The sequence below is a fragment of the Phyllostomus hastatus genome, unplaced genomic scaffold (assembly GCF_019186645.2).
Source record: "Phyllostomus hastatus isolate PE091 unplaced genomic scaffold, TTU_PhHast_1.1 phas_contig_137, whole genome shotgun sequence".
Taxonomy (NCBI): Eukaryota; Metazoa; Chordata; class Mammalia; order Chiroptera; family Phyllostomidae; genus Phyllostomus; species Phyllostomus hastatus.
The window spans coordinates 20,697,923-20,710,782 of NW_025333583.1; the positions used below are offsets into that span (position 1 = coordinate 20,697,923).

General features: G+C 40.5%; 1 protein-coding gene across 1 annotated transcript; it reads left to right on the forward strand.

Annotated features, from left to right (window-relative positions):
• Positions 1 to 1,676: 1,676 nt before the first annotated feature.
• Positions 1,677 to 4,897, forward strand: LOC123829354 (T-cell surface glycoprotein CD1a-like). Its single transcript, XM_045854970.1, has 6 exons — positions 1,677 to 1,805; positions 2,278 to 2,541; positions 2,984 to 3,262; positions 3,478 to 3,756; positions 4,087 to 4,180; positions 4,349 to 4,897. The coding sequence occupies exons 1-6, from the start codon at positions 1,745 to 1,747 to the stop codon at positions 4,422 to 4,424; spliced, it is 1,053 nt and encodes a 350-aa protein (XP_045710926.1). The 5' UTR covers positions 1,677 to 1,744; the 3' UTR covers positions 4,425 to 4,897.
• Positions 4,898 to 12,860: the final 7,963 nt, after the last annotated feature.

The following is a 12,860-nucleotide window of genomic DNA, read 5'->3' on the forward strand; positions in this document are numbered from 1 at the left end:
TAAAGACATTTTTGGTTGTTTTATTAGCAATATCAATGTTTCTGTTATTTAAAAAGAAAAACTTTTATTCTTTATGTTTTTATATTTCTTTTTTTTTAAAGATTTTTTATTTATTTATTTTTAGAGAGGGTAGGGAAGGAGAGAGAGAGAGAGAGAGAGAGAGAGAGAGAGAGAGAGAGAGAGAGAGAGAGAAAGGAACATCAATGTGCGGTTGCTGGGGGTTATGGCCTGCAACCCAGGCATGTACCCTGGCTGGGAATCGAACCTGGGACACTTTGGTTCCCAGTCCGCGCTCTATCCACTGAGCTATGCCAGCGAGGGCTATGTTTTTATATTTCTTTGCTTAATAATTTCTAGATTGTAAGTGAAAATTGAAAAAGACATTTTTATGTAAATATAATAAATGCAAATTTTCAATTTTTAATTTTTTGTCACATTTCAGCACATACTACTAATGAATGTATCTCTTGGATACATGCAACCTACACTGTAATTTCTTTGACTGTGACCTCCACAGGTTTAAAATATAAGTAATAGGAGATTTATAGCATAAGCCATTGTGTAAACTTTATCTATATTAGCATATATTTTACTCTGAAACAAAACTGTTTAATATTCCCATTTCAACAACTAGAAGCACAAATAATGACTTCTGATGTCTCAAAAATGTATGTTAAAATCTGAATGACTAAAAAATACCCGGATTCCTGAACAAAATTATTCAATCATTCATAATTACTCATTGAGCACCTTTAACAGGCATTCGGTGAGATGTTGGGGATCCAGTACAACAGCAATAGACAGACCTAACACCCTGAGCGCACCACTCCAGTCCAGAGTCTGAGTGGGCAACACTTAAGAGTTGCCACTTTACAAAATACTGTTTCAAGAAGGCTTGTTTTTGTGTAGAGTCTGTACTTATAATATAACTCAGCATACCAAGATTTGTAGTTCTTGGTTTTGTGTTTTCTTCTTAAGTAGAATAGTAGCTCCTTGAACAAAGCGAGTGCATTGCAGACAACTGTACATTCATGAGTGTTGCAAGATAAATGTATCCAGGCAGGAACTAAGTGACTCTCAGGTAAATGAATATACATCAATACAAGAGGAACAGAGATTTTTCTTAATGTGTTTCATGGTTCCTGTGGTCTCTGTGATAGTTACTGGTTGTTCCCTAAGAATTATGGAGTAGTAGTTTACACTGTTACACAGGCAGTCACAGAAGATTCTGAACATCAGTAAAGCAACCAATGAGATGTCAGAGATAAGAATGAGATGGGGTGTCTCAGAGACAAAAGAAGAGAATATTTGGAGAATATTTAAATTTGGCAAGAGATGGAGAGAGTGACAGAAAAGAGCAGGGGATTAAGAACATTATATGGAAAATGGAAAGCCATTTACTTTATGCATTTATTGTATGAATGAGAAGACTTTTCAATACCACATAAGATTTATTCCATAGAGGCTGAATTACTGAAAGATGAACAGAATGAAGGCTGGTACCAAGGGGAAGATGCTGAAAGCCCGAGAAGAGAGCTAGAACTGAAGGAGAAATGAGAGTCTTAATTGATGACTAGGGTTTAGGGAAGGAGATGTTGGATTTTTTTTGTTTTGCGGGGTCATGGGTCATGGTGCTGGTTTGTCTGTTGATAGAAGAAGGAAGTCAGACAGAAGGTGTAGGTTTCTTTAAAACAGAAATCAAAGACAAACTTTTCTGAGAGAAAGAAGTAACACCTGTGCAGTAATGCTGTTTTTGCAAATTTCATTGCTAGCAGTTCTCCTCGGAGGTGGTGACAGTGAAGATGGTAAGAACTCTGGCAAATGTGCAGCTGGGTACAAAAGGGTGTGTGTGTGTGTGTTGTGTCTTGTGTGTGGTGTCCTCAGAACACACCTGAAGAGTGAGAATGTCAGCATAGTTCCATTCTGAGTATCCCTTCAGCATCACTTTAGGACTGTGTGCTTTCTGAAGCTTGTACAAGGTGGGGGGAAAGTAGGTTTACAGTTGTGAGCATATGAAACAAAGTTTATTCTTGTGTTATTATTTATTCATTATTGTATTATTTTTCCTATGGACAACTGTAAATCTACTTTTGCCCCAAACCTTATATAAAGCATGGGGCCCTGGGCAGGTGAATGTCTGCTGAGGTAACTATGGTTTCTCTTATCTCCAGATTCTGAGATTTCTCTCTCTGACACCATTCTTTCTTCATTCTCCCTCCTTCCCAATGCCTTGTTTTCCCTCCTCCTGTCTTTTTTTTTTTTTTTTTGTTCTGATAGCCTTCCAGGACCAAATCTTCAGCATCATTGGTACTTTATCCATATACAACCGCTCCTGGACCCAAAGTTGGGGCTCTGCTTGGTTGAGTGAGTTGCAGATTAAGAGATGGAAGAGCAACTCTGGTGGTTTTGTTTCCCTGCGGCCTTGGTCCAACGGCAACTTCAGCAACAAGGAGATGAAAGAAATGGAAGTGTTAATCCAAAGGTTCCACGATGAATTTCTGCATGTATTTCATAAACATACCAGTGAATGGATGCTTGAATGTAAGTTCAATTCCCAAAATGAGCTGGTGCAATGTTGAGTGTGGTATGTTTGTCTCAGTGAGTTTTTTATTCCAATTTTTTCCCGCATTCTATATCCTTAGCAATCTCTATCTGTACATTTATTGTAACCTAATTCATTTCATTCAGCCTAGTCATTAAAAACACAATTCTCTCACACTAAGTTCTTCCTTATTCTCTTGCTCTCATCATTTATGTGATGTTCTTTCAACAATTTGCTCCCTTCCAGTTCCAAAAACAGTCATTCATTTTTTTCATATTCAAATACCACCAATTATGTTTTTTTTCTGAACTTCTGAGTAAACGAAACTTTGTTCCATTACCTCAAATCCCCAAAACTTCTCTCTTCTACTTCCTTTTTTGCTTCCACTTATTTCATCATTTTTAATTCCCTTTCCTTTAATTTACAATCCCTCTTCTCTAGATCCCTTTGAGGTACAATGTGCATTCGGCTGTGAGCTGCACTCTGGGGAAGTCAAGCTAGACTTCTGGCAACTTGCTTATCAAGGATCAGAGCTCCTGAGCTTCCAGAACAGCTCATGGGTGCCATCTCCAGAGGGTGGAACTAGAGCTCAGCAGGTGTGCAAAATACTCAATCAGCTCACAGTCTTCAAGAAAATCATACACTGGAGGATTAGTAACACCTGTCCACGTTTTCTTTTGGGTCTCCTTGATGCAGGGAAGACAGATATCCAGAGACAAGGTCAGTCCCATGTCCTTCCTCCAAGAATTTGCTATTCTAAATTTATACCTTCCTACCATCCCTTCACATTTAAAATAAGGAGTCAAAAGGGAGAGGGATAATGCGTGATGAATTCCCAGGGTGGGACACATGTGTCTGTCTAAACTGATGTGAAGACATGAACCTCCAAATCTGTGTTAGAGTGCTTATCTGAGCATCTTTCCTGTCTTCTGCAGTAAAACCAGAGGCCTGGCTATCAACTCGCCCCAATCCTGGTCCTGACCATCTGTTGCTGGTTTGTCATGTCTCTGGCTTCTACCCAAAGCCAATTTCGGTTACGTGGATGCGGGGTGAACAGGTACAACAGAGCTCTCAACAAAGTGATATCCTGCCCAATGCTGATGGGACATGGTATCTTCAGATCTTCTTGGATGTGGAAGCCACCGAGACATCTGGCCTGTCTTGCCGGGTGACACACAGCAGTCTAGAAGGCCAGGACGTCATCCTCTACTTGGGTAAGAGAACACTGGGGTCCACACTGGGAAGAGGAGTAGATGGTCCAGAAGCAGAGCAAAAGAGACAGATAAAAAAATTGGAATTTATGGACCCCCAAACCCAAAAGAATGAAAAGAATTCAATAAATAAGGGGAAAATAAAAGACCTGCAGATGTAGGAAGATGTTGAGGGTTAGATGAAGGATTCATCTCTGAAGAGGGATGAAAGAAGAAACAGGAAGAAAGGAGATTTTTGAGGCGAACATTCAGGTTTAAAAAAGCAGATGAGGGAAATGTAGTAAACAAGGGGTGGACTTGAAATGACACCCTTGTGTGCCCCCAAACCCACAGACCGTCCTAGCTCCAAGGGCTTGATCATCTTGGCAGTGATGCTACCCCTGCTGCTGCTTCTGACAGGTCTTGCATTTTGGCTTAAAAAGCGCTGGTGAGTTTTCTGTCTCCATCTTTTCTTTTATCCCCTCCTTACTTGTTGTCCTGTACTTGTTTTCCTCTCTCTCTCCTTAATTCTTCTTTCCCCAGTCGTTTTGCTTTTACTCTTCAGTTCTCATCTCCACCTCATGCACAGTAACGTTCATCTCTGTTTTTTTTATAGGACACATTGTGAACCTCCTCCCACTCTTCTTCCTTTGGAGAGATTCCAGCAGCCCGGGGACTCAAAACATACTTAAAACCCAGCATGGTTAATATGTCCTTTCAACTCTCTTTTGTACAGTTTTTGTTGTGGTTTACCTATGTTTATTTAATGGTCTGTTATTAATGTATACTAGTTGTCATTTTGCAGGATTTGCTTTCTGACCTGGTTGTGAGATTTTAAAACTCATATTTTAACTCTGGATAAAATGAGATCCTTGTGACCTCTCTATACTGGAAAATTAATGAATCTCAGGCCCATTTAAGATGTCACTTCATTTGGGGGCTGTTCCCTGATGCACAAGTGGAAACAGTGTCTGAACTCCCACCATACTCTGCAGCATACTTTGCCGACTTTCTACTTTCTATCCTTTGCTGCAGCTATGCAGGTCCCTTTTCCCCCTCTAATTTATAAGTTTCCTGAGAGCAAAGTCTATATCTCCTTAAAGTTTGTATCATTTATAAAGTGTATTAACTGTATGTAGTGTGCTTTCAATAAAAGCCTGTGTTACGTTTAGGCCAAATATTTAGTCTTTTCTTATTCTTTATCTTCCTGACATGTGTCGTAGTTGAGACATTTTATGCTTTTTTGTTAAAAGTCTTCACACTTTACTCGTTCCTCAGTGACTTCTCTGAATCCCTGAGGAGAAACACAATTTGGCCTCTAACCATTCTTACATGTGGAAACCTATTTGTGTGCAATTGTTGTTCCAATTATTTTAAACAAAAAAGAAAGGCAGGATACAGTCCTCGCTGTTTAGTGTGGTTCGGGGCCAAACAGCAGAGTCACCTCCTTGGAGCTTGTAGAAATCTATATTCCTGGACCTCACCTCAGACTTACTGAATCATAATTGCACTTTAGCAAAATCAGCAAGGGACTCATTAGGTACATTCACATTTGAGAAGCACTGACAAAGGTGCAGTCTGAGAGGCAGCAGTGCAAGCTTGTCACAGAAGGAAAAAGCAGATGGTCAAGAAAAGAGAACAGAGTGTTGACAGTCAGGACTGAAGGGAGACCAAAGCAAAGAGTGTGCACACAGTACTAGTTATGGCTGTTGTTTTGAAGACACAGCGAAGTCTGAGTTACTAAACACTGATCCATTGCTCCTCGGGAAAATGCAGAGTTCCTGTGAATCTCTGGTCAGATCATTTTTGTTAGCTAATAAATACTCAGCTCTGTTTTATGTGTGTTCCTGTTTAAAGATACCTTCATCAATGTATACATAACTTCAAATAATTCATTTATTATATATAGGATTTTAAAAAATATTTTATTTACCTCTTTTGCGGTGGGGGAGGAGAGGGAGAGAAATTCTGATGTGAGAGAAACACCAATCAGTTGTCTCTTGTATGGATACTGACCAGGACCAAACCTGCAACCCAGGTATGTGCCCTGACAGGGAATTGAACTGGTGACCTTTAGCTGTGTGGGATGACACCCAACCAACTGAACCAGAGCTATATGTAGTATTTTTAAAAAATAAAACACCAGCCAAGAGTGTTTAATATCTTCCTGAACCTGGGTAATGCAATTACAAGTATCTTTGACTTTTAGCCACATAGCTGTGCTGTCTATTATGCTATTTTTTTTAGAAAAAAGAAAAAGGTGACTATGTTAGGTAGGATAGAGAGCAGGCCAAGGCAGGGAGGAGGGGACAGACATGTCTCACCCACAGACCCAGTAGCCCTGAGCCTAAAGCCCTCAAAGATTTGGGTTCCTATCACTTGAGGGGGAATGTTACAGTGGACTGAGTGACCTGAGGGGAAATAAAGGCAGGGCCCTCACCATCACAATCCAACAAACACTTAGTACAGGAGGCTAAAAGCAAAAGCCCACACCCCTGAGCCTGGTCTGAAAAGGCTGCCAGGAGTCCCAAACAACAAGTGAAACCATGACAGTGTAGGAGGCAGGGAGTCCTGGAAAGTCTGTGTGTATCATCTCCACTGGCTGGGAAAGGAGAACCTTGAGGCTGTATATTCATCCCAAGGCCTGCAAGGTAGAGAGGAAGGGGCCCACAGCGCCCAAAGGAAAACACCCATGAAACAACTTTGGTTCACAGCCCGCCTCCTGCCATGTCCGCAAAATGAACCAATAGAGTCTGGAGCAAGACGAGGATTTAGCTAACAGACCCCCACCCATACCTACACTGGGGGAGTCACTTCTCTCCAGGGGATACCAGCACCACCTTTACTTGCTAATCAAAATGTAACTCCTTCGCCCCACCCCATCAGCTATGTAAGTCCTCAGAACAAAGGACTCACTCTCTTCTCTTGGCCTTGTGATTCTCTTGCCACACGGAGGACCCCTGGTCAGGCAGCCTCTGGCTTGGGGGGACCCAGGCCACCTCTTTTGGCCACCAGGCCTGTGCTTTGCACCCATACTTTGCTTTCCTATTAGAACTTTGCATTAATAAACTTTGCATGCTGCTGGTAGGCTCAGTGGCCTGTACATCTGTTTTTGATTTATTTTTTCATTGTTGTTCAAGTACAGTTGTATCCATTTTCCCCAACCACTCATCCCCACCTACCACCTTCGATCCTACTTGCTTTGGTTTTGTCCACGTGCCCTTTATATATGTTCCTTGACAACCCTCCCCCGCCCCATGGCCTGTAATTCCTCACGGTGTCTGCAAGAAGAACCAAGTTCCTGGGAGTATCTCCCAAGACAATTATATGGTAAATTCACAAATCTAGCTCCTTCTCCATCCTAGCTTCATTAGAGAATTATAAATGTTATTTTAGAACATTGTGAGCTGCTACACATATAGGTCAGCAAAGTCCTCTTCTTTTTCTTTTTCTTTTTCGAAATATATTTTATTGATTATGCTATTATAGGTGTCCCATTTCCACTCCTTTCTTCCCCTCCACCCTGCACACCTTCTCCCTCTTGCATTCCCCCCCCTTTTTTCATGTCCTTGAGACGTACATATAAGGTCTTTGTCTTCTCCATTTCCCATACTATTCTTACCCTCCCCCTGTCTATTTTCTACCTACCATCTATGCCACTTATTCTCTGTACCTTTTCCTCCTCTCTCCTCCTCCCACTCCCCCACTGATGACCCTCCATGTGATCTCCTTTTCTGTGATTCTCTTCCTGTTCTAGTTGTTTGTGTTGTTTTTTAGGTTCTGTTGTTAATAGGTGTGAGTTTGTTCTCATTTTAGTGTTCATATTTTTTATCATCTTTTTCTTACATGAGTCCCTTTAACACTTCATATAATAAGGGCTTGGTTGTGATGAACTCCTTGAACTTGACCTCATCTGGGAAGCACTTTATCTGCCCTTCCATTCTAAATGAAAGCTTTGCTGGATAGAGTAATCTTGGATGTAGGTCCTTGCCTTTCATGACTTAAAATACTTCTTTCCAGACCCTTCTTGCCTGCAAGATTTCTTTTGAGAAATTAGTTGATGGTCTTACGAGAACTCCTTTATAGGTAACTATCTCCTTTCCTCTTGCTGCTTTTAAGATTCTTTCCTTATCTTTAATCTTGGGTAATGTAATTATGATGTACCTTGGTGTGTGCTTCCTTGAGTCCAACTTCTTTGGGACTCTCTGAGCTTCCTGGACTTCCTGAAAGTCTATTTTCTTTGTCATATTAGGGAAGTACTCCATTATTTTTTTAAATAAGTTTTCAAATTCTTGCTCTTCCTCTTCTCCTTCTGGCACCCCTATGATTCCAACTTTCAAATGTTTAAAGATGTCCTGAAGGTTACTAAGTCTCTCCTCACTTTTTTGAATTCTTGTTTCTTCATTCTGTTCTGGTTGAATGTTCCTTTCTTCCTGCTGCTCCAAACCTGTGATTTGAGTCCTGGTTTCCTTCCCATCACTGCTGGTTCCATGTAGATTTTTCTTTATTTCCCATAATGTGATCTTCATTGCTGCCTGGGTCTTTTTTATGCTGTTGAAGTACCCAGTGAGTTCCTGGAGCATCCTGATAACCAGTGTTTTGAACTGTGCATCTCATAGGTTGGCTCTTTCTTCATCACTTAGTTGTATTTTTTCTGGAGCTTTGAACTGTTCTTTCATGTGGACCAGTTAGTTTTTTTGTCTTGGCATCCCTGTAATGTAATAAAGGGCAGAGGCTTAGGTATTCACGGGAGTGGGGTAACCCATGTAGCTGTGTAGTGACGCTGTATGTGGGGGAGGCGTTCAAGAGGGAACAGTGCCACTTGGTCCACTCTCTGCCGGATTTCAGTCACTTCACCCACTACCCACAATCAAATTAGATCCTTCTGGCACTGATTCCTGGGTGGGTGGGTTTGTGTACATTCTAGGACCCTGTGGGTCTCTCCAATGAACTCTCTTGTCAGGCTGGGAGTTTCTCCTGCCGCCACCTCATCTCCCACAGGTGTTTTCAGTCAGAGGCTTTGAGGCTTTATTTTCCACACTGGAACCCTAGGTTGTGTGGTCTGCCTTGCTCCTTAGTTGTTCCTCCCAGTTTATCTGCACACAAATGTGAGACAGCCCAGTCTATCAGACACCGCCTTGCCCACTTGAGTCCTCCAGCTGCTGCCTTCCCATGAGTCCTCTCTGCCCCTCCTTCCAGTCTGGATGAATGTTTCTTCTTTAACTCCTTGGTTGTTGGACTTCCATACAATTCATTTTCTCTCATTTCTGGTTGTTTTTTGTTTTTAATTTTGTTGTTGTCCTTGTTTTGGTTGTGCCAGGAGGCAAGTGTGTCTATCTACGCCTTCCCTCTTCTTTTTTCTGGATTTAATGCATTGGTTATTTATTACCACTGAACTCATGGCCAACAACACTGTAACTCATGCCTGAACAAAGCTTATCTACACATGCATTTCCTCTGTAAGGCAACTACAGCCTATTTGTGCTTAGGAACATTAGAGAGCTTCTTAGCACTATGCTTCTGGGATATTTTAAACATCAAAATTACCAATAAAGAGCACAACGATGTGAAAAATGGGGCACTAAATACACCACAAAAGGGACACTTGGTTATAGTGCAAGAACTGAAACAGTGAGGCAGAGAGTCACCTTGTTCAACCTCAGTACAAAAGGCAGGGTAAGCTGAGATATCCATGACTGGACTTCAATTACTTCAGAATTAATTAATTTCAAAAATAATTCTTAAGCACTTGCTATGCAGCAGGGACATATGGAGCATAAAATAGTGGGGGAGAGAAAGGTCATCACTGTGTTCGGAGTTGAAAATTTTGCCTTCCTCATTTGATTCCACAAGTTTACTGTTTTCATTGTTGCACCTATCTTACTTTCTTAGTACAGCAACTTATTTGGGTTGAACTAGGGCAAAGGAAATTAGTTTTACTTTGTGTGGAGAGCTGAGAGAGAGGGGCCAGGGCAAGGAGAACATCCATATGAACCTAGTGCAGTTGGCAGCAGCTGCACATGTGGAAATTTTTATAAAATAAAGTGAGATGGGAGAGTGGGAAAAGGTAAAAGTAGTGGGATAAGGGAGAGCACACTGTGGGACTGCTGCAGTCTTCCTACCTGAACTAGGCTGGTTGGTTGCTTCTCTAGATTCCCATCTACCTTGTCACCCATGCATAGCAACCATGTTGTTTGGAGTAGGTTGACTCCACTCTCATCTTTACTTTGAACCTGATCAGCCTAAGGCAAACATGAAAAGGCATCCTTTGATGATGTGATAGGCTGAAGGGTGGACTGGTAACCTATAATTTAAGCCAAATCATCATATAGATCCCACTTATCCTATCTCAGAGTGATGGATAGTTCAAGGCTAGGTATCTGCTCTAAGGTGGTTCAGTGCATATGAAGTCTGACTGTTGTGTATGATTGTAGGGAAAAGAGATGCTCCTTCTTGTCCTGGATGTTATGGTGTGAGGTATAAAGCGCGAAACAATTAAAGCTATTTTTCAGCACCAGAGAAGCAAGCTGAGGATGAGGTTATACATGCAAGAAGGCAGAGAAATTATATACTTGAAATGTGTTAAGAGGGTAGATCTTAAGTGTTCTCAACACAAGAAAGACTAAAACAAGTAACTGTGTGAGGTAATGGACATGCTCATTAACTTGATGGTCATGATCACTTCACAACACACACATAAACGAAAACATTGAGTTGGAGACTTTATATAAATTTTCATTCACCAATTATACCTCAATAAAGCTGAAAACAATAACAACCAAAACAAACAAACAAACAAACAAACAAACCGTGTTTTAAAAAGGCAGAGACAACAGACCCACAGAAGAGTCCAAGTTAAACTCTAGTTAAAGCCTGAGTGACCCTGACTTCTCAGTTATGTCAGGCCATAAATTTCTTTTATCACCTTAGGCTAACAAGAGAATTCTTTCTTTGTGAGAGAAACATCCTCTCTGTTGTACATGAACCTCAGGGGACTTACCTAATTGTTACTCTTACTTGCTACAGTTCTCTTTACTTCTCTTCCCTTTACTCTTTAAAACTGGTTTCTTGCCCTTTTGCTTTTTCTGTCGTGTCTTCATTCTGCTAAACTCTTACACTGTCTTGCTGTTTATCTGTGACATCTGTACAATCCCTTTCTTGAACTCTTTTCATGTGTTTCTAACAAACCACTTGTAAAGAATCAAACTGCTGGTTCGGCTGTTGGGTAAATGAGTAACATTGGAAATATTCTCTGATCTTCCTTGTTTTCTTTAGTTAAATGGAGACAAAAATGCATACTTTCAGTGTTTTCAGAGAGGTGAAAAAACAATCTAGCACCAGCATACAATAAACCATAAAATGCTGCCACAATGACAGTTAAAAATAATAAAAACGCAAGGCAGGTATCATGGAGTTTCTCCTGCAACAGTAAGTTTATTTCTTTTGTTAGTTCGTTCATTCATTCATTCATCCATTCCTTACATACTCAGCTTTTACTATTTGTATCACAAATATAGTCACTGAAAATTGTTCTAAATATATGAGAAGCAGCTGTGTCTCCTGGAATTTAAAAGATAATAAATGTCTTCCTCTAAGCTTGTTCCTTTTTTGGTATTTAATCACCTGGAGTCAAACTTCAGAAACCTTTCAAGTCTTTCTTTCTCAGCTTTTCAGTTTACCAAGTTATTCTCTTTAAAAATTATTTTTCCTACCATTGCTGGGTTTTGTCAACCTCCACATAGGATAAATATAGAGCTTTCTTATCTCCTAACACACATTCCTGCAGGTTTCCTAAACAAACACTCTGTTTCAGCCACAGTGGGCTCAAGTTTAGGGAACAGTAATTTCCACTACTGAGACTCTCCTCAAGAAAGAAGAGACCTTGCCTGGGCATAGCTCAGTGGACTGAGCACCAGCCTGCGAACCGAAAGGTCACAAGTTCAATGCCCAGTCAGGGCACATGACTGGGTTGTGGGACAATGTTTCTCCCCCTCTCTCTAAAAGTAAATAAACAAAATCTTTTTTAAAAAAGAAGAAAGGATAGAGCTTAGTATCAAATGTGAGTCAGGTTCACAACCGAACTTAAGACCACACAAGCAGTTATGTAAACCTCCTGGAATATCTCAGTTGATGGTGAGATGGCTGTGTTGTCAGATTTAGTGGGCAGACCAGAGTGGTGAGTAGGTGAATGGTGACAAAGCCACTCCCTTTGTGGAAATTTGTAAGGTATGGGCATCGTGCCCCACCCCATCTGTGTCCCATCTCCTGATTATTTGACAGAAAAGTAATTTGACCCAAGAGTAAAGACGAAAGATTTTAAAAAGTAAAATTGTGTTAAATAGTAAAAGTGTTTAAGTTAGTATTTGATGATTTTCTAATGTATTAACTAGATTTTAACTTCTTAATGGCATGCAAAAAGATTTTTTTCAAAGAAATTCAGCCAATAGGACCAGATGGCTACAGTCAGCTTTGTAAAGAAGAGGTTTAACAGGTCATTGCATCATCACTTTTATAAATATTTTTGTTAATGCCTTATAATCATTTATTTAAATTCTTTAATCATTCATTATTTTCATTGTTTCTGAGGATCTTTTCAAAAATCCTCTTCTTATCCACATGTAAGAGGAAGTTTAACTGGTCAAGTCCACAGTAAACTACAAGTTTATAGGAAATTCTCATTCTAGAAAGAAAGATTACAAGAGAACTTAATGACTTCTTTTAGTAGGCATAATTTCAGTAAAAAACAATGGGAGGGAGATTCCTTCTTACATCAGACCTGGCCACATCTATATAGAAACTACGTTTTATCACAGGCAGGAGCAAAAGATATGAAGAAATTTTAGCGGGATTGAAGGAAAAAATAATTCATATCATATGTCATAAAAAGTAGTATTAACCATTCTCCCTTTGAAATTCACGTTAGAAGTGCTGGCAGAGGCCACTGTTCCTTTGCTGAGCTCTCCCCCTGCAGGTGCAAGTAGGTACCATATCTGAGTCTCCTGGACAACATCATTCCCCATTCACTCTACCCTAGTGATTCCCCAACACCCCACCCCACCCAACTTATGGGCAGAACCAAGACCCTAACAGTGGCTTTACCATACAAATGGCCTGTCTTGCCTCATGCA

Bases quoted from the DNA above. Each gene is read 5' to 3' on its own strand.
- LOC123829354 (XM_045854970.1), top strand. From the start codon at position 1,745: ATGCTGTTTTTGCAAATTTCATTGCTAGCAGTTCTCCTCGGAGGTGGT. The intron at 1,806-2,277 runs GTAAGAACTCTG...TTGTTCTGATAG, and splicing joins AGGTGGTGACAGTGAAGATG to CCTTCCAGGACCAAATCTTC. The intron at 3,263-3,477 runs GTCAGTCCCATG...TGTCTTCTGCAG, and splicing joins GACAGATATCCAGAGACAAG to TAAAACCAGAGGCCTGGCTA.